The sequence below is a fragment of the Microtus oregoni genome, unplaced genomic scaffold, assembly GCF_018167655.1.
Source record: "Microtus oregoni isolate MIOR12 unplaced genomic scaffold, Mior012 000024F_ref0000369, whole genome shotgun sequence".
NCBI lineage: Eukaryota > Metazoa > Chordata > Mammalia > Rodentia > Cricetidae > Microtus > Microtus oregoni.
This window is the reverse complement of record NW_024543083.1, coordinates 14,457,068-14,474,295: the sequence shown is the minus strand read 5'-3', so window position 1 is coordinate 14,474,295 and position 17,228 is coordinate 14,457,068. Positions and strand designations below refer to the sequence as shown.

The following is a 17,228-nucleotide window of genomic DNA, read 5'->3' as shown; positions in this document are numbered from 1 at the left end:
CAAACAAATACAAAATAGATCACTACATCCTTGACCCAATAAAGGTCACCATGGAAAACGTAGAGCTGAAATCATACTCAGGACCAAAATCAGAATTCCCTCATCCTCGGCTTGAGAATAAAGAAGCCACTGATAGTACCCATTTCCAATGAACCTTGTAATAAGGTTCCAGGCTGCTCATTCAGGCAAGGCAAACAAATACACAATTGGAAAACAAAGGTTTCATCTTTTCTCCTTGAAGAATCTTCTAGCAATAAAGTCCCATGAAAGCTCAGATTAGATCAAAACCCTCTTTATATTTCCTTTCCAGCCATCTCCAAGGGGTTATAGTTTTGGTTGTTGCATGCTTGGAGAAATGCCTGGACAACCCAGAAGCTAACGCACTTAAACAGAAGACCGTGGTGTCTTCTAAAGCAGATTCTGTCTTTCTTCTCTGACTGCCCCAGCATACATACTGGCTTCCTGCTGTCCCATGTTCGGCAATTAATATTACAATATAAAACAGTCCAACTTTAAAATTTGAACATTTTAATAGTTCAATGTCTCTTTAAAAATCCAAAGACTCTTAAATATGTCCCTTCTGCAAGTAATTATGATAATGATATTAATTTATATACTTCCTTTGTCTAAGACAGAAGAACTGGGTCATAGTTACAGTCTGATCAAACAAAATTGAACCCAACAGTATATAGGGCCCAATGTGAAGCATCTTGGACTCAATGATGGTCACCTGGGCTCCAGAAAGCCTGAGTCAGCTTATTGCTCTCCCTCTCTGTCTTGCACAACAGACACAGCTCGTTATACAAGCTCAGGTTGACTCCACTCTAAACTTTATCTTTGGGGTTGTCTCATGACTCAGACATCTTTCCTTTGCTGGGGGTCTCTATTGAAATGGCACCTTTATCAGTGGCCATCCTGGCCTCTACTGAGAGCGACGCTGACCCTGCCACATAGTGACAAGTCCCAGCTACACACTATGACCTCTTTATGCCTTTAAACAAGTACCATATGGGGAATACTATCTACCAAATTGCTGCCTCATGCCCCTCTGGACCACAGCTTCTTTCTGCTGACCGTGAAATACTTGTAAGAAGCCTTTGCCTTAATGATGCTGGTATCTTACTATTCACAGATGATTCTTCTGCCTCTGATGACAAGTGCCTATAGTCCCAGTGAAGCACGGGTTCCCCTCCACAGATTGTTAACACAAAACAGCACATGAACAGCCCTGACAGAGTCTTTGCTTCCCTCTGAAGCTTCACAAGCTAGGCCTCAATCATCTGTGAATATCCTGAGCTTCCACTGTAGCTCCTTAAGCTCTGATCACTCAATGTCACTGGAAGGTGGTTTATGTTAGGTGAACCATAGGGTGGACCAGGGATGGGATCTAAATGGCTTCCTAGGGAAAGAGCATTATAGGAAGAGATGACAGAGAAGGTGGGGGTAAGAGGGCCAGGCATCCTCATTTAATAAGGCTCCCAATTTCACCTTCAACAGCCTGCCCCACTTTGGGGCTTCGTCAAATGTGGCTCTTTGACCTTAGATTTCCCAGACTACGACATGAAATAAGTCTTTCCTTAAAACTCACCCAGTCTACAACACTGCTGCTAGTGCCAGAAATTCGATCACCTTTGTGGTAGTCATCCCAGAGACAAGCATCCTGTTCCCCATCCCCTTTAATGGCACGGTTGCTGTGGCAGGCCTACCGAACATCCATTGATTTCCCTCTGCGTGGCTAACATAGCTTTCAGCCTGTGTTAGGAGGCTTAATTCTGTCTGTCTCTCAAACAAATGAGCAGATTATAAGAAGGAACTCCTTTCCTGTGTCCTTCACTCTTGATTTTCTTCAGATTACTCTTGTTTACCAGCCCTTCGCACAAGGTGAGAAACGTTAGGTTTCTAAGAGACAGGAAGAAATGCAAAGCCCTGGAGCGCTTGTAATCACAGCTGCTTCATGGTCCAGCAACTGGAGAGGGGTCTCCAGCTCACCTTAATCCTAAAATGCTGGGCAGCATCTTGGAGTAAATGGCTGAGGGCCAGTAGTGTTTGTCACCCTAAACGCTTATTTGAGGTGATAATCATGGGGCTACAATAGATTTGTGGTCTTTACTTTTAAACATTAGACTATCAAGTGACACACATTATATATATTTTTGAAATATACATATATATAATTATAGAAATTATCACCATATTATATCTAGAGTTCTGCAAATACTGCAGATTCTTAATCAATGACAAGTTATGTCTTTCCGTCAATAGGACGACTGAGATAAAAATGACAGGCCAGGCATGTGTTACAAGATAACTCATTTTCCAAGCCACTATTTTGTTTCCTACCTGAAGTCAGAACCTGCTCTTCTGCCGTTGTCTGGAATTCCAGGATCTGGACACATGTCAGAGACCAGAGACACGCCTCCCTGGGTCACTACAACAGAGAGAAAGGTTGTCATCAGGTCGCGCAGCAATAGAGGAAACACTCAGGAAATGTATGCAAGGCACAATTCAGAGCTTCAAGGATCACGACTCAATGTGTACTCTCTTGTACTGAAGCTGGCTCAGCTGCATTAAAGTGAATCTTTGCTCTTGAAAATCAAAGGCAACTTTGCCCACAAAAAGACGATGACATCCTTTGGTTTAGTTCTTTTTCTCCTGTTGAAGAGGTGAAAGTTTAATTAGAAGCTCATTTGCTTTCAACGATTGCTCTTGTATTGGTCCAGTTTATAGGACTCGGGAAAAGGCCTGTGCCTATGAAGAAGAGAGCTTCTTCTACTCCCCAGGGATAACAGTGCAGCTGATAATCATCAAGATCTTTATGAACATGTAGTCTAATAAATTGAAACAAGTTTAAATGTTGAACATACTTTACATTGAACTGACATGGTGTGATCCCCTTTGCACAGCTGTACAGTTTCCTCTGTGAGCTTCCCAAGCCTCCTGCTGGGTTTCCAACACCACAGAATAGTCTGTAAGGACCCTGTGCCACTGGATGGAGTGGATGGCACTCTGACATCCTCCGCACCCTACATTATCTGTTTCATCCAACCATGGACATTTCTTTTTTCTTTATCAGAAATGTGTTTAACGAAGGGCTCGTGATGCAATTTAGCTTAGTGAGATGTTGCGGCACGCCCGTGGGAGTGCTTCTGAGAGAGATCCCTGTGAGACAGCAGAGCCCATCTGTTCTGTCCTCTGGATGTCACCAAGCCTGGGCTTTGGTGTCATCCATGACTGCAGCGCAGGGTAGAAGCAAAAAGAATGTATAGACAAAGCCCAGGGGAAGACAGTGCAAATGCAGGATCCCTTCTTGGTAGAGCATTTGAGAAGCACACACAGAAACAGCCAGGGGGTAAGAACTGCTATACTGTGAATCTATCCCCCCATAAAGATGCTACACTGTGAATCTATCCCCCCATAAAGAGACAGAATTTCAGGTATTTTCAGACAAACCAGAGGCAAAGTAGTTCATTTTAAACGGATTCTTTCTGAGTTGAAATGAAAGGACCTTAGATATGACTTTAAACCATTGAAAATGAATTTGCCCTAAAAGTAAACACATAGAAAAATATAACTGAAAAAAATAGACACATATATTTATGTGTGTACATATAAATATTGATGAAAAGTAGAATCGTTATTTTGATTTGTAACTTCACTTCTTATTTTCTATACTATGTAAAAGACAATACATGGAATAATTATAAATTTATATTGTTGGATATTAATTTATAAAGATACAATTTGTGAAATCAATGACTTGCTCTCAGGGTTTGAACTGTAAGGAGCAAAATTTTGTATATAAGTAATTCTAAATTGGTATTGATTGCATAGTTTGGGGTGTTGTATGTAATTCTTAGGTAACTACAAAGGAAATAGCTAGAATATTCATATCAGAAGTGAATTAAACCTTGTCAGCATAAAATAACAAAAACTAAACAGAAATTAAGAGAAAATGGAGGAAAGAAAAACAGAAATCAGATAGTAAAGCTGGTGTCCTCCTTGAAAAGGTTGATTTAATCATAAGTGGATCCCATATCCACATAGAGGCTCAATGAAGCCCACCCAACTAGGGATTGAAACCACAAACCCTAGTCCTTCAAGGTCCAGCTGTATTTGGAGATAAGTAATATGAAGTGTTGCTTCAGATAAATCCTAATACAATAGGTAGAGTTGGACACAGGGTGCACGTGAGGCCATGATCACACACTGACGCCTATGGGGAGAGTCAGGAAGACTGCCATCAATGGCCATGGAGATGTAGCCTCAGTGAAACACAGATCTGCTGACTCTCACACTCCTGATCTGGAGAACCACGGAAACACATTTTTATGCTGCCTAAGCAAGAAGAGCCCACAATATGGTGCCACAGTACGGTGCCCCAATGGGCCTCAACAATCAATGCTCTTGCTACCCAAAAATGGGAGGGCAAAAAGAGTTAAACAATAAAGAAAAATAATTAGCAAAACCCACTGAACTCTGCTCGCTAGAGGCTGAGCTTTCATCTAAGGACACAGTGAACTTGCCAAAGAAAAGAAGTTCAATTCACAAGAATAACAGAAGCTGTGTGGTGTTGTAGGCAGGGAGAAGGCCGGTGTTGTTGCTAAGGGTTTGGAAGCTTGAGTGAGTAAGATAGAAACATTAAAAAAATGGAATACAGATGATTACAGATGATTTAGAGTGTGAATATATTTCATGCCAAGAACTGTGTATTTAAAACGTCTAAAACTAGTAGAATGTATTTTATACATACATACATACAAACACACACACAAACACACACACACACACACACACATATATATATATATATATACACTGTCTACATATGATATAGCATATGTAGATATAATGGTAGCTATATATATGTATATATATATTCATGCATAGAGATAGAAACAGTCGTGGATATAATACACACACATGTATGTGTATGTATGTATGTATATATATCCATCCATACACACACAGAAGTATATGTATACATCCATAGGTATAATGTAGTTTAGATGGAAATATGTTATTGCCCATAATTCTGAAACATCTGGTTTCCTCCAGCCTACGGTTTTACTGAGTATCCTTTGCATATTAGCCAGTACGAATGGCCCACTAGTTACTCCCTGAGACTATCTAATCCAACAGTCAGTGTTTTCAAAGTTTGAGACCACATGATTCCCACCATATTTTGCTCTAGCTCAGTCCTTCATACAGAGTAGCTCTGGCTCATCCCAGGATGACATAATCTCACTGGGAACGGAAACCACCAAGTTTTGCCAGGAGCAGCTCACCCAGTCAGGATCTTGCCTCTCTGTCTGCAGTTCTCTAATCTGTTGGGACCATAACACCAAGGAGCAGTTTTAAATGAGGAATGTCCCTCCTAGGCCCAGGTACTCAAACGGGATGCCCTCCATTGATGGCACTGATTGGGTGAGGTTCTGGAACCTTTAGAAGGTGGTACCTTGTTGGAGGAAGTACACCATTGGGGGCAGGCTTTGAGAGTGTGAGCCTCACCTCACTTCCAATTTACTCTCTCTGCTCTCCTTGTGTGGGTGAAGATGTGACTTCTCGGCCTCCTGCTCTGACTGCCTGCTGTCAAGCTACCTCCATCATAGATTTTCCCTCTGGAATGATAAGCCCAAACTGGCTTTCTTCCTAGGTCATCCTAGGTTATATGTTTTTATCACAGGAACAGAAAGTGACTTATAAGCTTCTCTGAAGGTACAGAGTATATACAGGAAAAACATGACGACACAGATAGGGAGGTAGACTATAGGCAATTGAAGCAGAGGCAGATGTTTGTTATGACAAGGTGACAGAATAAGTAGGGCATAAACAGGGTGTGGCCAAGCCAACAGTAAGAGCCACACACATTCTCTCCTCTTTAGAAGAGAGTGATGCCTCTCAAAACTGAAAAGAGGTGACGACGGTGACAAGGAGCTGTGGGGATAGTCCTGCTTCAAGCAGAGTCCCCAGAGCATCAGAGACACAGTTTCAAAAGGGAAGAATTAACCACACAAACACCACTTAAGTCTAATTATGTTAGACCGTATCTTTCCAAGCCTCATGGGAGACATCCCACAGATGTCAATAAATATGTTAAATTCTAGTCAAAACAGTTAAAACTCAAAGTGAAAATACCAACGAAGACTCATTACACACATTTACTGCATTATTTTTTAAAAAGGTAGTGATTGGTTACAGATGAGAACATTTGTATAAACTTTGACTGGATTTGGAGTTTAAGACATAGAGATTATGCATTTGTGAGTTTGTATTTGGGGAGGCGTATATGTGTGTGTAGGTGCCTGGGGCACCTTGTGAGCATTTGGGTGGACACTGGAGGGCAACCTTTGCTATTATCCTTCGTGACTCCTCAGGTGGTACTGCCTACATCACTCTTTCTCTCAGAGACTGAGTATCTTCTCAGCCTGGAATTTGCTGGATAGATTCTCTAAATGGCCAGTGAGCGAGTTTCATAAATCTGTCCTTACTGCCACTGAGATTACAAGCAAATACTATCCTCTCTATTTTTTTTAAATGTAGGTTCTGGGGATCAGACTTAGGTACTCTCCTTGTAAGGCAAACACTTCACTGATCTCCCAGCTTGCTGCATACATTTTAAATGTTTATTCACGGCTTGTTAATGCAGAGAAAGTCATTAGCTAGATGCAGAGCACAGAGAGGCATGCAGTGTGCAGCTGATACTTCTACATTAAGTGCCCTGCTCTTGTGAATGGCAGTTAAGATCAGCATTCAACTCAACTGGAACAAACCATGAAGTTAGAACAGGCACCGAGGGAAGGAGCCACTGAGGATGTTTTGATGACAAGAGAGGATGGAGACAAGCTAGTGGAGATATGGCTGATACTAGTAAAATAATAGATAATTAAGAAGAATAATTATGACAGGGATGACTCAAAAGTCAACAGACGCAACTGTGAGAATCTCCAGGTACAAACTACATACAGGTTGGCCTTTCCTCCATAGAACTACTCCACAGGATTTTTGCATTAGAACCCATTTGACTGAAACAAACTAATAGAATTGACCAAAAGCAATGGGAAGGAAAGAATTTATTTGGCTCAAACGTCCAGGGGGCAGGAACTCAGGAACTCAGGACAGGAATCTGGAGGCAGGGCTCAGTGCTATACAATGTAGTGTTACCAAAGCCAAGAAATTCATTCTGCCAAGGAGTACAGGAAAGCCACTGTGGGTGCTGCTTCCTAACTTACTTGCTAGATCATCCTTTGCTAGTTTTTTATACAACCCAGAAGAATGGGCTGGGTGCTCCTATGACAGTTGTCAATAAAAACAATTCCCCCACGCTCACGCATAGGCCAATGTGATCTAGACAATCCCTCAACAGAATAACGACTCTAGGTGATGCGATGCGGAGCTTAAAGCCAAAGGTAACTAGGACAACTCTGAATCTAAGTTCCAGACTGAGCACACAGCAGTGATGCGGGGCGGAGTGGGGGCTTTGAATGTTAAAGCACTTGGTAAACTAAAATGGAGCTATTCAAGAAAAAAAAATGCTTTTGTTTTTCAATATTTGCATTTCTTTTATACAATTTTCTTTTACACATTTTATAAAAGCGATAAAATGGCACTGAGGGTTAAAAGGGGAAGTAGAATGGTGTCGTCATCTCATTCCCAACCAAGGATGCTCCTGGGATTCCTTCTGGCCCTGTGCTTGCAATTTCCCTCCATTTAGAACCCCCAATTCAAGGGAGATGATCACAAAGCACAACCCTCCCCTCCACGACCAGAGCTGGGTGACAAGCAAGGACTAAGTCTCCCCGTGGGGCATCCTTCCAAGTTCAAATTCCATTTATCATAGGACTAAATAATCCAGATTAGGAGACATCTTCACACTGTTTATGGTGAACTTTGTGTCTTATTATTATTGCCTGCTTTAAGCACTGACCCTTTTTTAATGGCCTTCAGATATAAACTAATCATTTAAAACCTTCAGGGAGGTGATACAATCAAGAATGTCACACAAAATACATTCTGGCTCAGATTTCTTAGCCATTGTGCCCCCACTCCATCCCTGCCCTTTGGATGAGTGATTGCCTGTTCCTGGCTATGTATCAGGGGGCACCATAGACCACGGACTTCTCAGTTTGAAATCAATAAGCATGCACATGTATTCCTAAGGCATACAGAAGCCAACAGGGACAACACTAATGAATAAGGCCTGCCCCTTCTTTACAACTTTACGGGGTTTCATCTCAACAAAGGGATCTGATGCTGGGCTCCTCCTGACCCAACCCATGTGATGGCTTTGATGATGGTACAATTGTATCCCAATGACGTTCATTAGAGAACAGCACGGGATGAAGCCACAGCACCTCAGAAGGCACTGGCTTCTCCTTTGTTCCTTGTAGAGTATCTGACACCTATGGCTGGAGTTGGTTTTTGTCCATCTGCATTCAACAATTGCTTGTTACAGCCATATAAATGAGTAAAGAGCTGTTGTCATTTGATGAAGAGTATTTATTAGTACTGGGCAGGTTGATGAAGGAGTTTATACAGAATTAAATGGCCATAAACCCAGTGTGTTTCTGGTTTCATTAAGCATTTCTTATCAGCAGATCGCCAGTCAGAGATATTGAACTTGCTGTCTGTCATATGAGAGCCAAGGGCTGAGTTTTCCAAACACATAAATTATGAAAATATGCTCCATCTAACCAAATATTTTGATGCAATGTTTATTAAACACATTTTCCTAGTAAATAACTTTATATTAATTTTATATCTGAAAACTTCCCAAGTTCTCTTATCCGAAATTCTGCTGATAATTGTTTCAAAAATCTGCTAGTTTACAGTGGTTTATAAATTTGAGCTGTATTTTAAATATTAATATGATTCCCTAACTCTATTACTGAGAAGCACAAAAGAGAACAAATGAGTCCTGATGGCATAACAAAGAGAGAGACTCTCCAGCCCACACTGGCTTCCTGCTCCTTCTCACATAACTGCCTCCCCATTCTGTTTGGTTGCCAGAGGCAGCGGCGAGCAGCCTACTTGATAAATACCGTCCTAGCAATGTTACCCTTCCTGCTTCCAAATCACCCTGGCAGGAATTCCCAAAGAGGACATATTTTCCTTATGTATCTTCAGATTAAACCATGATGCTTCTTTACTGTTCAAAGGAGCTGAGAAAATAAGCAGAGCTAAATAGAAAAACCCTGTGAGCTTAATGGAATTAGCACCAGGGAACATCTCAAGAGAGCCTTGAGACTGACCTGTCACAAGCCTCCTCAGACCCTGGCCCCTCTCTGAAGTACATACATCAGGACCTGGAGACAGCCTTGCCCTGCACTGACCTGTGGGAGCAGGTCAAATCCACCAGCAGAGTTCAGCGGAAAGATACAGCTAAGTGTTATGGCCTAGACTTTCACTCCAGTCTCTGTGGACACTTGAAACTCTGATTTCCCCTTGTGGAAGTTTCTCAGAGCCTATGCAAAAAAAAAAAAAAAAAAAAAAAAAACCCTAAAGGATTCTCCCTATAGTCATCTCATAGTGGACCCTATAGGATGCTCCCTATAGTCTTCTCATAACAGAGCCTATAGGATGATCCCTACAATCTTCTTATAGTGAATTTTTTAGGATGATCCCTATAGTCTCCTCAAAGTAGATCTTATAGAATGTTCCATATAGTCTTCTCAGGGCAATGACAAATAACACAAAAAACATCTGGATTTCTTTGCATGGGATTGATGATGTCAGGGCAGAAATAAGTGAAAAAGGCTTGAGCACAATATATAATTGATTTGGGAATCTATGTGTGTATTTGTGTTCATGTGTGTGCGCACATATATGTGTGCCCACATACATGCATACATGTTTCATTGTATACATGATATCTAATAACAAATATTTAACTTCATAATAGATATCCTATAACTCAATGCATATATGATATATGTTCCAAGTATATATATAAATATACAATTAAACATATATTTACCCAAATGCATATTTAGTTCAACAATTATAAACTATATGTGCATTAAAATATTATATATAATACATCATATCAAATACATTGTGACTGAATCTCAAACCTTCCATTTATCAATTCTTTGATTTTTAAAAAAATTATTAAGAATTTAGAAATTTATTTTTATTTTATGTATATGAGTATTTTGTCTGCATGTATGTGAATGTACAATGTGTGCCCAGGGCCCTTGCTAGCCAGAAGATAGTGCTAGATCCCATGAATATAGACATCTTGAAATTTGCATGCAGATGGATAGAACTAGAAAAAAATCCTAAGTGCGATAACTCAGACCCAGAAAGATGAACATGGTATGTACTCACTCATAAGTGGATGCTAGCTATAATGTAAAGGATATTGAGCCATAGTTTATTATCCTAGAGAAGCTAAGTAACAAGGTGAACCCCAAGAAAAACATACATAGATCACCTGGAAAGGGTAAATAGACAAGATTGCCAGACAAAATTGGGAGTATAGGGGTGAGAGGAGAAGGAAGAATGAAAGGGGAAGAGGAGGGGAAAAGGGTAGGGAACGGGATAGTCGAGATAGTCGAGATAGAGGAAGGACAAAGATGAGAGCAAGGAAAGAGATATCTTGATTAAGAGAGCCATTATGGGGCTAGCAAGAAACCTGGCACTAGAGAAATTCCCAGAAATTTACAAGGATGAACCCAGCTAAGACCCTAAGCAATATAGGAGAGGGTGCCAGAACTGGCCTTGTCTTGTAGTCAGACTAATGACAATCTTAAATATCATCATTAAACCTTAATCCAGCAACTGATGGAAACAGAGGCAGAGACCCACAGTAGAGCACTGGGCTGAGCTCCAAAGTCCAGTTGAAGAGTGGGAGGAGTGAGAATATGAGCAAAGAGGTCAAGACCATGATGGGGACACCCATTGAAACAGTCTACCTGAATTAATGGGAGCTCACCAACTCCAGCAGGACAGGGAAGGAATCAGCATAGGATGAAACTAGTCCCTCTGAATATTGCTGGGGCAGACTGTAGAGCCACAACAGGATTTATCCCTACTGCTTGTACTGGCTTTTTTTTTTTAACCTATTCTCTTTGGATGGATACCTTGCTCAGCCTAGATATAGTAGGGAGGACCCTGAACACTCCTCAAAGCAATGTGTCTTACCCTCTCTGAGCAGTAGATGGGGGTTGGGGGAGTATGTAGAGGGAATGGAAGGAGGGGGATAGTGGGAACTGGGATTGATATGTAAAGTGAGAAAGATGGTTTGTTTTCTTTTAGAAAAATAAAAGAAATAAAAATAGAAAATACTAATTATATATATATATATATCAGAAGTACACATAGTAATTTTTGAGAGCAGTAAGTATGTAAGTAATCATTTATTTAAGAATATGGCAATTAATACATTAAAGGATCATTTCTATCTATCTAGTCTATCACTTTATATACATTACAAATAAATATGAAAATAAGCTATTAAAACATTTCTTAAGATATATATTGATCATTATAAATACAGAGAGGCAAAATTAATGCACTCAGGTGTACAAATATTGATATGTTAATATCAATATTGATAAATGTCATAAGGTATTGATTCTTGTTATACATTTTCATTTCATAATTTATAATGCTTGCTTAACAGAGCCCCAAATTTAAATGAAAACAGATCTTTGTTATTCATTTTAAACAGGTTGAATTAACTGAGAATCTTTGTAATAGAAGTTGGACACTGCAATTAGAATATTGATGAATTAATTTGATTTACTTATTCTGAAACCTAACTATTTCTCAAATCTTCCATGTGCAGCTTCACTCTGCGTCACTATGATGCTTGACGATGTGAACGTAAAGGAAGCAGATGCTGGGACTAAGTAGACAGAAGTGCTGCCTGTGGGCACTGACAGCCACCTTGGCAAACCAGCATGGCGTGACACTGGGGTGACATGGTGATGGTAACACAGACCCAGTGTTACAGCACGTGCACAGTGTTGGGGCCATGGAGAGCAAATGATTAGTTAATTCTTATTTCCTCACAAAAATCTCACTTCTAGTCCTGAGACCATAACCCTAACTCACTAAAAATAATTTAAAATCTGTAGGTTTTGGAAGATTACCTAAGGAGATCTTCATATATGGTCCTGCTGTGGCATTTATTCACTTAGTTCTAAATGAATATATTATATTTTCTTTGCTGTGTTCCTAATCAGCAAGTTCTACATTGGTAAATTTAGGAAAATGATTTAATACTCTCATGTATCTGTTTCAAAAACTGTGTGAAGTTTTGCGTAGAAACCATGAGACATTGCATTAAATGCAATGGTGAGAGCCTTGCATGTGACCCACAGCTGACCAGCACATCCACCTGCATCCAATCCACACAGGTTTCTGTGTCTGAGTCATTTTTCCCGCTTAATAAATGAAAAAATAGAAATACATCAACATATCCTGCTCAGTTCATTAAGGACATAGGGGTTTGGATTTCAAAGCCCCTGTTTCTTTCTGGATTAACCTATTTTCCCTCCAAAGAGATCTTCCAAGAAAACACATCTGTCGAGGACACACTAACAGGATGAGCAGCCCCTCCCACCCTTCACCCTCATTAGAGAAGATGCTCATTATACTTCAGACAGGATCCCCAGTGTCAAAGACTCTAATTACCAGTATGATAAAAACCTGTTAGAAAATAAAACACATCATACTATGCACTTTTTGATAAAAACAGGGGTAGATGAAGCCTGGAAATATGTGGGGTTGCTCTCCGGGTGTAGCATGAGGTAGATTTGGACTCCACCATGAATCTGCCTGTTGCCACAGGACCCTGTAGGGATACAATGGCGCTTGAAGGCCCCCATCTTCCCACCTGCAGTATCGGAGGCAACACTGCTGTGGAAATTGTGAGATCCCCTAGCCATGCTCCACGCACTGCTGTTTAACAGAAGCTGTCACTGTGAGCATCCACCCCTGTTCCTTTTCTCCTGGGACAGTGGGGACTAAGTAACCACTAAGTAATAACCTCAAGCCCACATCTGCAATACTTGACCTTGGGGGCATTCCATCTGGGGATATTAGTATGCTTGTGTACTCTATAAAAGATTAGGGGGTGGAACAGATCACCAGATCAACACAGAAAGACATGCAGGAAAAATAATCTGTTCTAAAAGCAACACAGACTTTACATTAAGAAGCAAAGAAAACACCTGCATAGCATAAGCACAACTGAGAGAACAGTTCCAGGGATTTTCGCTCCCCAAAGCACAGAGTTTGGTGTCTTATAACTCAAGCCCAGGTAGCTACACAGGAAAGCACGCTTTCCTGCCTCTAAGTGAGGAGGTGTGAAATCTCATTTTTAAAGTGTTTCTGTTTATGTCCTATAGTCATTATATTTAAACACTAAGAAGGGATAATAGCATTTTTTGACAGATGATGCCTTTTTATTGGTAGCAAACTAACAATTCAGATGACTTTTACATTAGGCTACCCAATGTCAACATGAAATTAACATTTTACAAAAGGGCTAGCAAGCTAATTGTGGCCGGTCTGTCTAACTGGTTCAACATCCACGCAGCTAACAAGGAACCGAAGGCCCATGCAGAAAATGTAAATACCTGACAGACTCTAGCTTTCACAGAGCTGAACCAGACCTGATGGAGAACATTAAAAAATACCCCAAGACACCCCAAGTGGATGCTATATATCCAGCGGAGTGACATCAGGTTAAGGCTGGGTGGCATAGCAAGAGATGGGTGTCAGTGTTTTCTGAGAGAACCATTGGCATCGTGGCTAAAAGCGGGAAGCTTGATCGCTGTCAGCCTCAATAAGAGGGAGCTGGTGAGGTTTTCACTGGGTAAACAGTATTACTGGGGCTTCAGCAGAAACGTGCACTTAACATAGCAGAAGTAAGGGCGTTTGTTCATTCACACTGAAACACGAGCACAGGGCTAGCAGGTATTCTCTGTCTCATTTCCTGTCTACCCCCAAAATCTTTGCAGTGACAGACGTACAATTGACACCACAATTGTCAATTGACATGTACAATTGTCTGAGCCGATAATGAATTCTTCCAAACTCAGGCCAAGCTGAAGCAGGAGCAGTATGTGGAGTTGGGGCTATAACAGTAAAGTGGCTAGGAAGGAAGAGCAGGGAGGTATGCATTGTAATTCCAGAAGCCCAAATCAAAGGACAGACGTTTCAGAATATAATGAGTTGCAAAGAGCCTGAGATGATGTAAAGATGCCGTGGAGGTGCAGGAATAAGAGTCAGTCATTGCTCAGTCCCAGGAGGTGAGGTCAGCAAGCTCACTTGTGGTCAAGACACAGAAGAGCAGAGCCCACAGGTTGGAAGGGGAGATTTAACTCTTCTAGCAAAGAATAGTGTGTGGCACTAGATTAAGTAACGTGTCCTCATGATTTACGCTGAGGTGGGTTGAGGCGTTATGTAAGTCTAATTCGGGTTCACTGGTGCCCTGAAATCATCCACTTGCCTTCAAAATCCAAAGTTTGAAAAAAACCTCGTGTCTGAAGGTACGTTGTGTTTCCACGTGGCAGACTGCAGTATCTGCTCGTTTCCTTGTTATGCCAGAATACCTGACGCGAGTAAGTTTAGGAAGAGAAGGTTTGTTCTGACTGGTGGTTCAGAAACACAGACTCGTGTGGTAGGTGGGTCTGGCAGACAAAGCAGGAAGATGCTGGCCGCACTGCACCCGTCATAGGAAGCAGAGCCACAGTGCAAATACAGGAAGGAGAGAGAGACCGATGAACGCTGTGTTCCACTCCCTCTCCCTGTTGTTTTCAGTCCAGACCACAGCCCAAGGAATGGTGCAGTCCATATTTACGGTGGGCCTTCCCTCTCTAGTGTATTGTACGCATGCCTGGAGATTTGTTTCCATGGTGATTTAAAGTCCATCAAGCTCACAGTCAAGATTCACCAACACACAGACCTATACATAAACCCACCAGAGAGCCCTCACACCTCTCCTTGCAGTACCAAACGCCATCTGGGGAGCCCAGGTTAGACATATACAACACTGATGCTACAGCTGTGAAGGAATTTGCCCCACCACCTCCCGGTGTTCATCATTTGTAAAATACTTATTTCTCTATCCAAGCGTTGCTACTGTTGATGTCATTGTTATGGAGAGAGAACTGTTTGTATAATGTCTTTATGTTCTCAACAGAGGGAAAAAAATCATTCTAATTTTTAAAATTCAAAGTTATAAAAGCAATGTTTGCTAAAGCCACACTTTCTGACCCTATTTCTTACTATGGCTTTTGTTGCTGGAAGGGCAGAGCTTCAGTCAACAATGCTGGATCATTCCTGACTCTCACTGATGCTGGTTCTCTTCTCTCATGTGTTCCACACTGCCCTCTCAGCTCATCTCCAGTGAGATATTGAGCCAATGCTATAGACTTCCCCAGGGCATTTCCATTTTTTAGAAATTATAGATGTGCTTCTCTTGAGAGAAACATGAAAGCTCCCAAGACACCTCAGAAGGTCAGGAAAATATCACAGATTTTAGATTATGGGTTACGTCTGAGTGCTGATTAGGCCAGTGAGTGGTGCTTCTGACTTTTGTTCAATGCATGGAAAGATAATTCAGAGTTTACTTCTTAATGGAAATGTATATTGTCCTCAAATAATTTCTCTGTTAAAAAAACTAATAAACTAAGTGTCTGAAACCCTCTCAAGTTCATTCATCAATGGTATTTACACATGGGAATGGTTTGGTCAAAAGATGGCAGTGCAGACGTCATTACCAGGCCTTGTTCCTCTTCCCCTTCTTTTTCTGTTTGTCTCCCTTTGTTCCCATGTCCTGGTGAAGGGGCCTAACATGTAACAGGCAAGGAGCCTGTAAACCAGCATTTACAGTAAAGTCTTTGCCATCCTGCACTAATCATCAACAAATTACTTTCAAGTTGATGATGACTTCTTTCTATATTTTTCAACTGACTTTTCTTTCAGTGAAGAAATTTAGGACACATTTATTTTTTTCCTTCAAAAATGCATAGCCCAGACTGACCTCAAACTTGTGATCCTCCTGCCTCTACCTCCTTCAGCATGTGCCACCATGACCCATGTAGGACACAGTTCTTAACACGATACATAGTGAACACTTTTTCTTTCTCATATCAAACAAAACACAACCTAGAAGACTCTCAGTTAGCAAAATACAACCCTAGTTAGGCAAATTGAAAAGACATCTGTAGCCATGAGTTCAGGGAGCAGCCTGAAGGCCACTTCTGGGTGCCCAGGAGGACTCTGAGCACAGGGCATCTTTGGGGCACCACATTTTGCTTCAGACTGACAGGCTACCTGGTGAGTAGACATGACTCCAAACAAAGGCTGTTCTCTCTAGAATGATGCAAATGAAACCTGACACAGGTAAATCATAAGTGAATTCACCCTTCCAGAAGCCAGGGAGGCATGCTGCGAGTTGCCACACAGCCAACGATTGTGTCAGCAGGGAGATGATACAGGAATTAGACTCCCTATTCAGTCAATTAAGTCCTGTAGCCACTCTCATTCAGAAAAGGTGAGCAGATCTGTCTTCACTTTAAAATGAATATTAATGGTGTATATTTTTCAAACATAACATGTAAAAATATTGCAAACATATCTGAAATTAGGCTGTTGCCCTCAACATAAAATGAAAATGTCACATGCAACGTAAGCCCTTCCTCCAGCCACCATGCACACTGTCTTAGCACCATCATATTCTATTTCTTAAGCATCCATCCCATGCCTGGTGTGGAACCAGCGAAACATTTTATAACACCATGCTGTGAAAATTGCAGCCACAGAGGGAAAAAATAACTTGGGTGAATTTACTCATGATTGTTTAAAGTATCGGGACCACTCATTACATCTCAGGAATAGAAACTGTGAAGGTGCAGATGATTGTTCCAGTGAAAGCAGCTGTCTCTACAGCGCTGCTGCCTCTCTGAAAGGTGAGCCTGGGCCGGATCTACCCTGCATGCTGAACCTGTGGTTCTTGGTCTTATTGTAGAAGGTCCCAGCCGAGGCCTTGGAATGTCTCACCCTTTCCTTTGCTGGAAAAAATGGTTGATAAATCTTGCTATGTGCTAACCTGTCTAACTGGGCTTAAATCACAAATAATGACACAGAGTGTTAACTAAGGCATGAGATACAGAAAACAGCTCTCTGCAGCCAGCTAGGGATATTTTGCACAATCCGATTAAATCTTAAAAATCACTTAATTACTCTGAATCTCAATTCCTGATTTGAAAATT

The 17,228-nt window shown here is 41.2% G+C and overlaps 1 protein-coding gene across 2 annotated transcripts in view; it reads right to left on the bottom strand.

The window, feature by feature from the left end:
- Positions 1–17,228, bottom strand: part of Csmd1 (CUB and Sushi multiple domains 1) — a 1,426,468-nt gene that overhangs the window by 417,962 nt on the left and 991,278 nt on the right. For both annotated transcript variants that reach the window (XM_041673587.1, XM_041673588.1), the window contains exon 8: positions 2,341–2,428. In XM_041673587.1, coding sequence (XP_041529521.1) covers positions 2,341–2,428 — 88 coding nt within the window. The remainder of the gene's footprint in view (positions 1–2,340; positions 2,429–17,228) is intronic.